At 45.7% G+C, this 15,601-nt stretch overlaps 1 protein-coding gene across 1 annotated transcript in view; it reads right to left on the bottom strand.

Annotated features, from left to right (window-relative positions):
- The window catches only part of COL22A1 (collagen type XXII alpha 1 chain), a 325,582-nt gene that overhangs the window by 153,537 nt on the left and 156,444 nt on the right, over window positions 1-15,601 (bottom strand). Inside the window, exons 13-14 of the mRNA XM_037892981.2 lie at window positions 6,955-7,008; window positions 4,679-4,732 (exon numbers count right to left, since the gene is read on the bottom strand). Of these exons, the coding sequence (XP_037748909.2) occupies window positions 4,679-4,732; window positions 6,955-7,008 (108 nt within the window). The remainder of the gene's footprint in view (window positions 1-4,678; window positions 4,733-6,954; window positions 7,009-15,601) is intronic.

The following is a 15,601-nucleotide window of genomic DNA, read 5'->3' as shown; positions in this document are numbered from 1 at the left end:
TTGGTATTCCTAGCTCTTATATCTGAGGGGATTTCATTACTGTTATCCTCAGTTATCAGAGGGGGATTAAGTCCTCTGGGGATGACGTACTATTACCAGAAGACTGTAGTGGCATTAGCTGTGCCCCTGGAAGTTTCACTATGCAGTTACTGAAGTCTGCAACAATTGTTCACTTTTTCCTTAAAAGAAAAAATAAATGCCTAAGATTGACCCGAAGGCAAGAGACTGGAAAATCCCCCAGCCAAGTAGTTTAGCAGCTCACTGAGTTTCCTGAAATGCATATATAGCGCCTGAATGGTTGTCTGTGAGCTTCTCCTACTTAGCTGGGGATAAATGAAGACTGATTGAACATGGGAACAACTGTGACCCAGTTACTTCTCCTCAGAGCCTGCAGCAGAACCCGGAGATCTCAGCGTCACCACAATGGTGCTGCTAAATAAAGATAAGTGATCTGACAAAAAAACAATCATTACAGCAGGAATAGGAGACGTGACCTTTACAATTATCAGCGCCACCTCCTTTATAATCCCAGTTATCGGCTCTATGCTTATATATAAATGTAGTAAGTAGACGGTTCGGGATTTTTTTTTAAACCATTAGTAATTTCTATTTTAATGCACAGTCAGCAAAATTGGGATTCCTTCTTAAAACAGCAGAGCCCAAAATCCAGGCAAAGGAAGCCACACCATAGATGGTTTGCCCTTTAAAATAAATAAAAGTCCCTGTGAAAGGAGATGATTGTTTTAATATTTAATCAGGGCAGCTGAGAGAGAGCTGGGTGGCAGAGATCACTTCTCTACAGTGAATGCTTGGCATCACTTTGTCAAAATGTATTTAAGCTACTCATGGTACATGCCCATGATAGCCATCACATGAACACCCATGCTTCCCAGCCCATAGCGCTATATGCATTTCCATCTTTTGAACATACAGACATATTCAAACTGCTTTATTGTTGTTATTATTCATGTTACAGTTTCACCTAAAGGACCCCCGCGAGATCAGGGCCCCATTGTGCTAAGCACTGTACATAAACACAGTAAGAGACAGCCCCTTCAATCTAAATAAATAAGACAGGGGGAGGAAGAGTGTGTGTGAGAGAGAAAAGGATAGCTGCCATCCCCATTTTACAGATGGGGAACTGAGGCAAGGAAAGAACATAAGAACATAAGAAGGGCCATAGTCGGTCAGACCAATGGTCCATCTAGCCCAGTATCCTGCTTTCCAACAAAAAGAAAAGGAGGACTTGTGGCATCTTAGAGACTAACAAATTTATTTGAGCATAAGCTTTCGTGAGATGAAGTGAGCTGTAGCTCACGAAAGCTTATGCTCAAATAAATTTGTTAGTCTCTAAGGTGCCACAAGTACTCCTTTTCTTTTTGTGGATACAGACTAACAGGGCTGCTACTCTGAAACCTGTCTTCCAACAGTAGCCAATGCCAAGTGCTTCAGATGGAATTAAGAGAACAGGTCATCGAGTGATCCATCCCCTGTCACCCATTCCCAGCTTCTGGAAAACAGAGGCTAGGGACACTTCAGAGCATGGTTTTGCATCCCTGCTCATCCTGGCTAATAGCCATTGATGGACCTATCCTCCATGAATTTATCTAGTTATTTTTTGAACCCTGTTATAGTCTTGGCATTCACAATATCATCTGGCAGAGTTCCACGGGTTGACTGTATGTTGTGTGAAGAAGTACTTCTTTTTGTTTGTTTTAAACATGCTGCCTATTCATTTCATTTGATGGCCCCTAGTTCTTATGTTAGGAGAAGGAGTAAATAACACTTCCTTATATACTTTCTCCACACCACTCATGATTTTATAGACCTCTATCATATACCCGCTTAGTCGTCTCTTTTCCAGGCTGGAAAGTCCCAATCTTCTTAATCTCTCCTCAGATGGAAGCTGTTCCAGACCCCTAATCATTTGTGTTGCCCTTCTCTGCACCTTTTCCAATTCCAAGATATCTTTTTTGAGATGGAGAGACACTTTAAAGATAAAGTAATTTGTCCACAGTCAGTTAAAAAGGCTGGTGTAGAAACAAGAACAGATGCAAAATCTTCCAAGTCCCAGTTCACTGCACTTGTGGATGTCATCCAGGTTGGCATAATCTAATGACACTAGAGACTAGTGTACTTCGGGGGAAAAGCAGGCAAAGAGTGAGCGAAGGTTGGCCAGGCTCATACAAAGTAGTCCCATTAGTTGCAGCATAACAGTGTGCTGGCAGAAGGATAGGGCAGCAGGGAAACTCCAGGGCCATAACCAAGAATGAATTGAAACCATTCTCTATTAGGTGCTGTTTCCTGCTCAGCTCCAGAGTCACTCCATGGCTGCTCTTCAGTTACATTTCTTCTCGGCTGCCTCTTGAAGCACTGGACCTACACTGGCCGGCCCAGGGACCACCACCATTTGGAGTGGGAGCAGTTCTGAGTCCCGCTTCCGTGACACTTGCCCGGCCCCTGCCCTGATCCTATATGGTGACAGTGCTTTCCTCCACCCCATGCAGACCAGCTTTGAACGTTTTCTTTTGGGTGAATTTCTGGATACAGCTTTTCACCTGGTATAACATTATCCATCCAACTGGGACTCATCCCTCCGCTACTGTATGCCTTTGCCACTGCTGGATTGTTCCCAAGAATATAGTTTCTAGGGCCTTGTCTAGTCTACTGTTAAATAACTCAGACAATGATGTTCCTATTACCTCTCTTAAGAGATGGTTCAGACTCATACACCGTACCCAGGAAATTTGTGAAGTTATCCAACCAAAATGTTCCCTTTCCCAACTGCATCTTACCACTTCTAGCCATGTAGCTTTTAACTGTTGTTTAGTATTTGTACACAGTGTCCTAGGTGTGCCCCTGATACTCCCCTAAATAATTCCTCACCTGCTCCTACGTGCTATGGTAATACAAATAAATCATAATGTGTATGCCTATCAAATACCTGCAGTTTTCATATCTCCTCTCTGTCACCACTTCATGAAGCTGTGCACCTTCTTTTCTAGAAGGGCTTGATCCTGTGACCTGCTGAGTGATCTCAAGGTTTGCTGAGGGTGCTCAGCAACTCACAGAAATGCTAAGCACCCTGCAGGACTGAGTCCTTAGGGAAAGGAATATGCACAGTTTGGTTAGGCAGAGCAGACTCCAAATGAGGACGATGAGCTTAGCACCACGAAGAGGAAATGGCACAGATATTACACAGAAGCCACCGGTTTATCTGGCTTTTGTACCATTATTGATAACAATTCAGGATGCACAGAAAACGTGGATTTATTTATTAGGCCATAGATTGGAGCCACGCAGCCGGCCAGCATGTATGGGTGACAAATTCAATTCATGTCACCTGCCGCTGATTCCCCCTGAAGGATGAGTGTACCCAGAGTCACTAGGAAACAGAGGGCCTAGGTTACAAACTACTGTATTAAAATGCTTCCCCCTGTTCTCCGAGCCAAGCTCTACATTCACAGCTGCCATTCATCTTCTGCAGAACGCTCCGTCATGCAACTTCCACAATGAGCCCCTCTGTGCTGCTGCATGTAACCACTGTGCCGCTCCAGCATTCACTGGTTTGCTGCCAAGCATTTCAACCAAGTGATTAATACAAGCGTGCTTGTGAGCAGACCCTGTGGGAACCGTGGCAGTTTATAAACGTTCACCCACGGAAGTGACAGGCAATTAGGGAAAGGGCCTGCCCATGTCTCCCTGGCTAACAAGTCTAGCGGGCCCTGTGCAAATGAACACTGCTTGTTTGCTTCATGGATCCTCTTGTTCTGTGCCAGACAGGACCTGTAGACACAGGGCCTGATCCTGCCCCTACTGAAGTTAGAGCCAAAACTCCTCTTGACCTCAGTGGGAGCAGAACTGGGCTCTGCGAATTCAACCCGGCCCCTTTCTTAGGCAGATAATAACCTGCTGTGCATATTACACCATTTACGTGCAGTTCATAGTTTTCTATAGTTTAGCCTCATGGCCCCCCCATCTTTCATATGGAAATGTGACCCACAAAGGCTACCTGCTTCAGCAAGCAATGACATTTAGATCAAGATGGTGTGTTGCACAATGGCACCTGTATTGTCAGCGGGCTGCGTCTCTGCGTTATAAAGATACAGCTGCAACCTCTTCCACTTGATGCAAATCACGGACCCAGTTCTGCCCCCAGTTACAAGGGAGTAAGTCAATAGGAGCTGGATCTGTGTAAACGAGGACAGAAAGAGGCCATAAACATGGCCCGTCAGATCCAGGCTGTTCCCAATGTAGGGTTCAGCTGGGTGTTACTGAATCCAGACTCCTGAAGACATTCTTTGAACCAAATCCAGAGGCGATGTAAATGCTGTTGTAAGTTGTACATTGCCAAGTCACTGCAAATTGGCACAAACTGAGGCACTCAAAATTAGTGGATATTGGACAATTCAGGCCTTATGCTTTCTGAATAGCTCTCTCTCCACCTGTTACATGGGGATGATAATACTCACCTCCCTCCCTGGGAGCCTGGGTGGATTTACTGATGTTTTAACAATATTTTGTAGGCAGTGTGTATTATCCTAACGCTGGGAGTTTGTTCCCTCACTAGTGAGCATGTAAAGAACCACAATCACAAATCAACTCCGAGAAACCAGATGTACACACAACGTCAAGACAGGAAAAACAAGTGTTGACTCAGAACAAACAAAAATCTCACCTTAGGGCCTGCTGGACCAGGCAGTCCAAATGCCCCTGGATGCCCTGATTCTCCCTGTAACAAAGAGCACATCGTTAGTTGTGTGGTTTCAAATGCCTGTCTTCAATTTTGAAATGTTTAGGGAAGGTACAAAAAAGAGCCACCACTGACAGATGCATGGGTGTTACCGATGAAAGCTCCACATTGCCTTCAGTGCTTGCATTCCACATGTCATGTGAACATAAGAACATCCGAACACCCATACTGGGTCAGACCAAAGATCCATCTAGCCCAGCATCCTGTCTTCTGACAGTGGCTAATGCTAGGTGCCCCAGAGGGAATGAACAGAACAGATAATCATCAAGTGATCCATCTCCTGTTGCCCATTCCCAGCTTCTGGCAAAATGGGGAGCTCCTGAAGTCCACAGTGTGCTTTTTCTCAAGAGCAACCATAACAGGATCAGACCAAAGTAAATATACCATTGAAATATCTGGACATTCATTAGCTCTTTGCAGGCAGTTTCCTAAGCAACAAAATGTCATTTCCAGGGCTCATGCCACCTAGGATTTACAATTGGTCAGGCCTCTAAAAGCTACACCACAAATGTGACCTTTAACAGTTGGGGCAGTGCAATTAACCCATCATATCAGGGCAGTAAAAGGTTATGATGTTAGGACACCTTGTTGCCATATATCATCCTCAAATCAACGAGGAGTCCTTGTGGCACCTTAGAAACTAACAAATTTATTTGGGCATAAGGTTTCGTGGGCTAAACCCCACTTCATCAGATGCATGGAGTGAAAAATACAGTAAGCAGTATATATATACAGCACATGAAAAGATGGGAGTTGCCTTACCAAGTGGAGGGGTCAGTGCTAAAGAGGCCAATTCAATTAAGGTGGAAGTGGCCTATTCTCAACAGTTGACAAGAAGGGGTGAATATTAAGAGAGGGAAAATTACTTTTGTGGTGTTAATGAGGGCAATGCAATCAAGGTGGAAGTCGGCCATTTGGTAAGGCAACTTGGTAAGGCAACTCCCATCTTTTCACGTGTTGTATATATATACTGCTTACTGTCTTTTTCACTCCATGCATCTGATGAAGTGGGTTTTAGTCCATGAAAGCTTACGCCCAAATAAATGTGTTAGTCTCTAAGGTGCCACAAGGACTCCTCGTTGTTTTTGCTGATACAGACTAACATGGCTACGACTCTGAAACCTAGCCCCAAATCAGTTTCATGTATGATATGATACAGTTGCATTGATTCAGCAAGGTACTTGGGGACGATCTAATGACCTGCAATTTTAGGAGTAACTCTTAAAAAACACTGCAGGTGGCAGACTTGGGCTACCTCCAGACACAGCATGACAGGGATGGGAAACAAGAGAGCATTCTGCTGTGTACCCCTTCCCTGTTATTAGTTCATGTATGTCTGACCTCCCAAAGGAATCCTTTACCTAGGTTCTCCCCATTTGCAGCTAAACTACCACCAGGGAGCATGGGCTACACGGCCAATGGGTTCCTGCACCAGGAACAGCAAACAGGGAGGCAGGCAAAGAATACAGATTAGCAAAAGGGAAGTAAGAGAAGAGGTTAAATGGGCAGATGATTCAAGCATAGAAGTGGTTCAGGTATGAGCTAAGAGGCCCGGAGGACAGCGCTAAAATATTAGTGACAAGCTGAGAAAAGTACACCCATAAAGGATGCTGGGAAATGCTTGGACATTTGTCCCCTTCTGCAACATTCAGGCTACGGGCATTTTATCTAGCATGCTTGAGTTTCCTCCTGCAAAGCCTGCAGCTCTCCCCAATCCCTGTGCTTTTAACAGCGTATACATCACCAAGAGATGTTCAATCCTCTGCTTTTGTGACTGGGATGCAACATTGGCTTCCCTGTTCCCTTCTCCAGTCATTCTCCATTCCCACCATCTCCACAGGCTGGTAGCCCTTTGCCTAGCGTGAAACAAATGGCTGGGTTTTGTGCCTGCAGTTCTTAACCAACCCAGCAGCAGCAAGTCCCAACCCATAACCTGCCTGGTGTCCCCCTCTCACAGCTTAATGAATAGTAACAGTTCTGCCCCTGGAGTCACTCAATATGCTTAATCCCAATAAAGTCCACGGTCTTTGCGAACGTGTAAGAGACAATGCTGAGGTCATTAACCTTCCATCGTTTGTTTCTGTTCCTCCTAAAACGGCCACACAAATCCCTGAGGCATGTCCCACTCAATAGAGATTGATTTCCACTGCCTGGCTCACGCTGAAAGGAAAGGATTACAAGGAAGGAACAAAAAAGCTTACAGTTTCTCCTTTTGCTCCGTCCCTCCCAGGAGGGCCAGGTGAGCCTGGGGATCCCTGCAACACAACAGAACCAGCATCAGCATAATATTAACATCAGCTGAAAGCACAAAGACACGAGTAATACAGCAAGGGAAGAACAAGCGAGGAGGAAAATCACTTCACCGTGAGCACCTACTATTTACAGTCTCAAGAGGATCCACCGCCAACATTAACACTCCCTGGTCAGCAAGTGAGCTGCTAGCCACTCACCAATACCCTCGCTCATTTAACTTATTTAAAAAGAAAACAATATAAAAACAATGAAGTAATAACACATGTAACCTTGCCAACTTATTACTGTCACCCCTTGTCTTCCCTTTATCCCCATTCCATTGTATTTTGTACCCTCTGTTGTGTCGTGGCCATAGGTAATAGCTCTGAGGCAGGGACCATCCTTTACTACCAATTTGTGCAGCACCCAGAAACCCGCCGGGGATTGCTGTAGTAAAAATTAATAATAAACTGAGCCTAGAACAAACGAAGAACCCTGGTTCTTGAAAAGTTAGACAAGGCAACTCTCATGAAATACCCACGAGAAATTGAGATTTGAAAAAAATGGAAGTGAAAAATCCTATGCACCTGAGGAGTGGGTAATTCTCACTGTTATTATTATTAGTGATAGTAAATATAAGGCTGAGGGCCCCATTGTGCCAGGTGCTGTGCAAACACAGAAGAGCAAATCCTTGCCCTGCACGATGTAAAAACTTTTTCACTCGGAGGGTGGTGAAACACTGGAATGCGTTACCTAGGGAGGTGGTGGAATCTCCTTCCTTAGAAGTTTTTAAGGTCAGGCTTGACAAAGCCCTGGCTGGGATGATTTAGTTGGGGATTGGTCCTGCTTTGAGCAGGGGGTTGGACTAGATGACCTCCTGAGGTCCCTTCCAACCCTGAGATTCTATGACTCTATGTACAGTCTAACGACACAAACAGACAAAGGGTAGGGGATGAGGGATGTTGAAGTATTGGCCCAGCTTGACTAGCTACACACACTGCCGGGTTAGAGGCCGGGAGGAAGGGAGGAAGAAAAGAAGAGGAATAGGCACTGGAAACAGTTAGTCTAGTCTATTATTAGACTGAACTAACCTGCTGTGCATTACTTGATAGAGACTGTAAGCTGGTCATGGAAGCTGCTATTTTTCAAGGGTGGTAGGCTCTTAAATGCCTAAATTACTTCTGAAAATGGTATGTATGCTCCTAAATCATGTAGGCACTTGAATATTTTGCCTATTGCAAATGCTACCTTTGGCAAGAAGTTTAATTCTTGGAATAATCATGTTTATAAGGCGTTGCCACTGTCAGCAGCAAGAACACATCTTGTTCCTAAGGTTGTTTGTTTTAGACAGAAGAGAGGTCATGTTAATCCTGACTTTGGACCCACTACCGATGTTTTTTTAAAGCAAGTAATTTAAGTCATCAACAGCAGCAGCTGGAAAAGGCAAGCCAATTAAAGCAGGAAGGATTCGGTCTTTCCAAACAAGCTATTCATAGGATTGGCACCGTGTGGGATCCCAGTGCTCCATAGTCATGAAATTCCAGGTCCAGAACACCCTCAAACTGGGGTTAATTCCACAGATAAAACACACTACATGTCACACCAGTATTAGCAGGGCCCATGAGTGATTGGTGTGTCAGAGGAAACTCTGAAGCAGGTCACAGTTTACAATGTATGTGATGAGCTTTACAAGCCGATGAGGATGCAACATATACCATAAAGGGGAGATGAGAAGGAAGACCCAAGTAATGGATATATAGCAACACAGACAATCACTAGGATTTGCTCTGAGGCTTTGTGTAGAGATGACTGAGATTCCTTACGATATGTGTAGCAGAGACATGCCCCATGTTGCATCTAATAGTACAAGTGTACAGATTGCAGGCAAAATGATGGCTCCCTGAGTGTTTGGGGAACATAAGTGGTTAAATGACTTTTCCATTCTGGACACCACTGTTGTGGACAGTCATGAACCCAAAAATGAATCAACTTCAGAGCAGCATCTGAGGGCACAGGTTCAGGTTTACTTTGGTGGGGAATGGCTAACAAACTCTTCACTGCTCCCAGCAAAGCTTCTTTGGGATCCTTGCTGAAATCCTGAGGACTTTTTCCCCAACCGAGCCCTCTTGGTTTATAAATTATATGCCTTTATCACACACAGCTGTGACAGGCACTTCATAAGTCTCTTCATTCAGCATAAGTGAACCAGTTAAGGCAAAATAGGAAACCCCTGAACATTTGCCCATTGCTAGATTCAAACCCAGGCTCAACCATCCTAGATACAAATAATGGGAGTAAGGCTCCTCTCCGTGCTATCTCCAGCCAACCCCCAGTACCAAACATTGGCAACAGGACCTCTTCTCATGAGATTTCCATGTTAGTTGTATGGACTCAAGACGTCTGGATAGGCTAATCATAATGGTGCAACATCTATTTTAAAGAGATTTCCCTTTTCTCCTCTCAATCCAGGTAAACCCTGAGGCCCTTCTGCACCCTAAAACATCAGTACAAAAAAGCTAACTCAATATGAAGTGCGATGCTGTTTGACAGCGTGTGTGTGTGTGTGTATTATAGGTGGCGTTGGTAGCACTGTCTGTTAGTTAAAGTTGCCCAAAGCTTCCCATTATACAACCCTGTTTCAGTTGTTTGTAACTTGACAAATTTTAACCATTCAGGCCAAACTGTTCCATTCTTTGGGGGGAGGGATAGCTCAGTGGTTTGAGCATTGGCCTGCTAAGCCCAAGGTTGTGAGTTCAATCCTTGAGGGGGCCATTTAGGGATCTGGGGCAAAAATTGGGGACTGGTCCTGCTTTGAGCAGGGGGTTGGACTAGATGACCTCCTGAGGTCCCTTCCAACCCTGATATTCTATGATTCTATGATCCCAGGTGTCCGCTTCAGGCAGAATTTTTTTGGAAATTTTCAGCCAAAAAGGTTCAGTTGTTTCCAAGAATGCAATTACGGACAAATATGTCGTTTGACCCATGTTAAAAACATTCTCATCCCTGTTTTGCTGAGATGTTCTGGTGCCTCCATGCACTGGAGCAGGGACTTGAGATTTCATGGGGATGGATGTCACCTTTTGATACTCCTGTAAAAATCCCTCCCCTTTGGCCAACTCATACGCCCCCAAACATCTCAGTTTGCACATGCTCAGTACACATTATTAGAGTTTGGCTGCTAATTTCTCCAAAGATTTCATTTGAACAGAGAGTGTTTCAACCCAGGTTTGCATGGGCTGAGCAAGACTTTCCCCGAAATTACTGCTCCAAGGCCACCATGGTCCTGGGTACCAGAACTGAGAGCTGTGGGACTGTATCTCCTGTGCGCTCAATGCTCCCCTTGCATGTAGGTGAAACAGTCTGACTGGGTTGCAGATCAGTGAAGAGCTGGGCCTATAGAGGGCAGCAAGTGGGGAGACTGGGACAAAGACCTGAGAGAGGCGGGTGGAGGGAGGAATCTGGACTGGGGCAAGGACAGATTGGTGTGGTTAGGGACAGAAAGATCTGTAACAATGAGAGCATCTGTAACACCCACAGACCCGGGCCGTCGGGATCGAACTGGGGACCTCTGGAGCTTAATGCATGAGCCTCTACCGCTTGAGCTAAAAGCCAACTGGCTGCTAGCCAAGGCTGTAGAGCAGACTCATTAATCTCTTTCTCTCTCTCTAAGTGGTCTCAGTGCCACTAGATGGGACAGAACACCACACCCAGAAGGTGTGTGGGTTACACACAGAACCTGGAACACAACATAAGATTCTTGAGGGCTTGTCTACATGGGCTGTTATTGTGGGATAGGCTAGGGTGATAATTTAAAGCACAATAGCTATTCTGCACTAATTGCCCAGATGGAGTCCACTGCCAAAGTAAATGAAACGAAACAGGACAAAGGCACTCAGTGCAGAATAGGAGTGTCGACAATGGGGAGCTAATTCAAGAGCTGTTATTCCGCAATTGCTATTCTGGGATATTTTCTCATGCAGACCAGAGCTGAGTCTCAACACTCCTTTGCTGTCAGCCAGTGCTAGGAATCCAACGGGTAAAATGTGGACCTCATATCCTTCTACTGGCTAGCCCACATAGGAGATGACAACTTTCTGCTGCTAACAGTTACTCTGGAAGCTCAAATGTCTGAAGTCTGTGCTGTGGATCTAAAAAGTTTGACCTGGCTGATAAACCATGTGGGAGACAATGTGGTTCCATATGATGGACTTTCTGGGGTTTTTTTGGTTTTTGTGTGTTTGTTTTTCAGTTTGCTTGTTTAAAAACCTAGGAAATCGCATAGAAAAAAACCACATTAAAAGAACATTAAGGTTGCAAAGTCAAGCACTCAGAAGTCCCAAGATGTCAGAATTAAGGCTGCCTCTGCATATATTACCTGAAAAGGTTGCCTTTGCGCATATGTACACACATAGAGATATACTGATACAAACAACACACAATCCCAATAAATCAAGAGCTAGATTCTGTCATCCTTACTCACATTTGTAATCATTTACTCCATGAGTGGAACCATTGACTTCAAAACATATATTTGTGGAGAAAGGTACTAATCACTGTGAGACAGAGAGACAGAATCAGGCCCTGATTTATTTAAAGGCATATATGGCACTTCTCAGGGTTAACAATAGCTGGCTTCGCAAAGTATCTATTGCATATACATACATTAAAGTCATTACTTTCATTATCAGATTTTGTGTGAACTGAACCTTCACAGAGAGCGCTTAGTTTGGAATTTCTAATGCGGGGGTGGGGGGGGGGAGAACAGGTCATAGAATCATAGAATATCCGGGTTGGAAGGGACCTCAGGAGATCATCTAGTCCAACCCCCTGCTCGAAGCAGGACCAATCCCCAATTTTTGCCCCAGATCCCTCAATGGCCCCCTCAAGGATTGAACTCACAATCTCGGGTTTAGCAGGCCAATGTTCAAACCACTGAGCTATCCCTCCCCCCAGTAAAAATCAGGTCCCTTTTTTTCATAGAATATCAGGGTTGGAAGGGACCTTAGGAGGTCATCTAGTCCAACCCCCTGCTCAAAGCAGGACCAATCCCCCATAGTTGCCCCAGATCCCTAAATGGCACCCTCAAGGATTGAACTCACAACCCTGGGTTTAGCAAGCCAATGCTCAAACCACTGAGCTATCCCTCCCCCTAAGTCAGATCTGCTCTATTTGAATGGTTCCCTAATGAGACAGAAAACCACCAAATAGCAAATTTGATTTTCAAGGCAATCATTTGCTCAGAAAGGTGAATATACCTGGGAAGGAACTGCTTGCAACATATGTAAGAAAGCAGTTCCTTATCAGCAAAACTCCCCCCTCCCAGCCACCACTTTCCTTCCCTTTCCTTTTTAGAGTAGAGGAATCAGGAAACAAAATCCTCTTTCCTCACTATTTGTTTTCCATGATGGGACAACACTAGCATGGATGAATGGAGGTGTCCTCTTTCCTCTTTGTGTCAGTCTGGTAGGTGGTAGCCAATCTGTATGCAGGATTTTTGCACCCAGCTCCTCCTCCTCCTCCTCCTCCCAGAAGCACCCAGTACATTGGCTCCTAAGTGGATGAAAGCTTGAGCCATGTCACTGAAAGCATCGGAATAACAAGATAGAAGGTGGCCCCTGTGTACCAAGCAGAGCAGCTTGGAGCATACAGCTTTTTCACCTTGGATCCCTGTGACCCCCTGGATGTCTGCCTAGAGGTTAAGGAAGAGCAGATTGCATGTATGATTTGAGTGCCCCTCCAGACTGAACAATCATTTACCAGCCCCTTTCACCCTCCTATCCTGAGCGAAGTGAAGGAATACACCCATCTCCAGAGGCAGGTCTAATAGTGTGCCTTCAACGGGGAAGCCCCACTCAGCCCTGCCTGGTATTACAAGGTCACAGCCTGGAGGCTTGTAGATTTCCACTTTCATTGTTAACCCAGGCCAGTTGCTTTCCATCCCTCAAAGCAGTGGAAATCACCTGGCCAAATCAAGGGCTGGATCAGCAGCTGTTGGTGCCCTAACAAAAGTACAAGGGTGGATTGCTCACTGTATTTTAAAGAATCCTTATTGAGGTTACAGGGACAAACCATCCCGATGTGTAGAAAGAATAGTAAATATGGCAGGCGACCAGCTTGGCTTAACCATGAAATCCTTGCTGATCGTAAACACAAAAAAGAAGCTGACAAGAAGTGGAAGATTGGACAAATGACCAGGGAAGAGTATTGCTCTTATTGCTCGGGGATGCAGGAGTGAAATCAGGAAGGCCAAATCACACCTGGAGCTGCAGCTAGCAAGAGATGTCAAGAGTAACAAGAAGGGTTTCTTCAGGTATGTTGGCAACAAGAAGAAAGTCAAGGAAAGTGTGGGCCCCTTACTGAATGAGGGAGGCAACCTAGCGACAGAGGATGTGGAAAAAGCTAATGTACTCAATGCTTTTTTTTGCCTCTGTCTTCACGAACAAGGTCAGCTCCCAGACTGCTGCACTGGGCAGCACAGCATGGGGAGGAGGTGGCCAGCCCTCTGTGGAGAAAGAAGTGGTTCGGGACTATTAGAAAAGCTGGACGAGCACAAGTCCATGGGGCCAGATGCGCTGCATCGAAAGTGCTAAAGGAGTTGGCGGATGTGATTGCAGAGCCATTGGCCATTATCTTTGAAAACTCATGGCAATCTGGGGAAGTCCCGGACGACTGGAAAAAGGCTAATGTAGTGCCCATCTTTAAAAAAGGGAAAAAGGACGATCCTGGGAACTACAGGCCAGTCAGCCTCCCCTCAGTCCCTGGAAAAATCATGGAGCAGGTCCTCAAGGAATCAATCCTGAAGCACTTACATGAGAGGAAAGTGATCAGGAGCAGTCAGCATGGATTCACCAAGGGCAAGTCATGCCTGACTAATCTAATTGCCTTCTATGACGAGATAACTGGCTCTGTGGATGAGGGGAAAGCGGTGGACGTGTTGTTCCTTGACTTTAGCAAAGCTTTTGACACTGTCTCCCACAGTATTCTTGCCAGCAAGTTAAAGTAGTATGGGCTGGATGAATGGACTATAAGGTGGATAGAAAGCTGGCTAGATTGTCGGGCTCAACGGGTAGTGATCAATGGCTCCATGTCTAGTTGGCAGCCGGTATCAAGTGGAGTGCGCCAAGGGTCGGTCCTGGGGCCGGTTTTGTTCAATATCTTCTTAAATGATCTGGAGGATGGTGTGGATTGCATCCTCAGCAAGTTTGCAGATCACACTAAACTGGGAGGAGAGGTAGATACGCTGGAGGGTAGGGATAGGATACAGAGGGCCCTAGACAAATTAGAGGACTGGGCAAAAAGAAATCTGATGAGGTTCAACAAGGACAAGTGCAGAGTCCTGCACTTAGGATGGAAGAATCCCATGCACTGCTACACACTAGGGACCGAATGGCTCGGCAGCAGTTTGGCAGAAAAGCACCTAGGGGTGACAGTGGACGAGAAGCTGGATATGAGTCAACAGTGTGCCCTTGTTGCCAAGAAGGCCAATGGCATTTTGGGATGTATAAGTAGGGACATTGCCAGCAGATCGAGGGACGTGATCGTTCCCCTCTATTCGACATTGGTGAGGCCTCATCTGTAGTACTGTGTCCAGTTTTGGGCCCCACACTACAAGAAGGATGTGGAAACATTGGAAAGAGTCCAGCGGAGGGCAACAAAAATGATTAGGGGACTGGAACACATGACTTATGAGGAGAGGCTGAGGGAACTGGGAGAACTGAGGGAACTGAGGTCCCTTCCAACCCTGATATTCTATGATTCTATGATTGCACTGTCTCGTTCCAAGCTGTGCTTTGACCAAGTGGATGTTTCAATCTTTGAGAAAAAACTGGGGAACAGATTGGGCATTAGAAGAGCACCAGGCTTGGTCTACAGTTAAGTTTAGCTGCCTCAGCTTGTCATTTAAGACTGTGAGTAAAATCACACCCCTAACCAACCCAGCTGTGTCAGTGAAAGCCCTACTCTAGACAGAGTCATTCCAGCAAAAAAAGTCCTTTGGCAAACATAACTTATTTTGCTTGGAGAACGGATATAAATTATACCAAGAGACTTTTTTCCCCCCAATACAAACTGTGCCTACACTCAGAGGGTTTGATGGTACCGTAGGGGTACTGGAAAATCCTTTCTAGTGTAGACAAGGCCTTAGTGAGTCAATACAATAGTAATTTAACGAGCATTATGTTCTGATGTACTTTGCATAATAGAAACACAAAAACATGAGATAGGCTTTCACTGGGGATGGAGGGATGGATTTTGTTCACTTGTATTTATTTTTTAGGCTGGCATTCACCTCAGGCAAAGGGGCTTGCACAGGATCTGTGCACCACTTACATCCCACTGAGGTCCTGAAAACAGACTTAAAGGGGGCATACCCAGAGGTGAAAGTAAGCCGGTACACCCTGGTACAGCGTACCGGCAACAGCCGGTGCGCCGTACCAGGACCGGCTTTCCCAGACGGCAATTTAAAGCCCTGGGGTAGTGGCGGCGGGGCTCCGGCGGGGATTTAAAGGGCCCCAGGGCTCCAGCCCCCGCTACCGCCCTGGGGCCCTTTAAATCCCTGCCTGAGCCCTGCTGCCCGAGCCCTGGGGTAGCGACGGTGGGGCTCTGGAGGGGATTTAA

The sequence above is a fragment of the Chelonia mydas genome, chromosome 2 (assembly GCF_015237465.2).
Source record: "Chelonia mydas isolate rCheMyd1 chromosome 2, rCheMyd1.pri.v2, whole genome shotgun sequence".
Lineage (NCBI taxonomy): Eukaryota > Metazoa > Chordata > Testudines > Cheloniidae > Chelonia > Chelonia mydas.
This window is presented reverse-complemented; position numbering and strand designations above follow the sequence as displayed.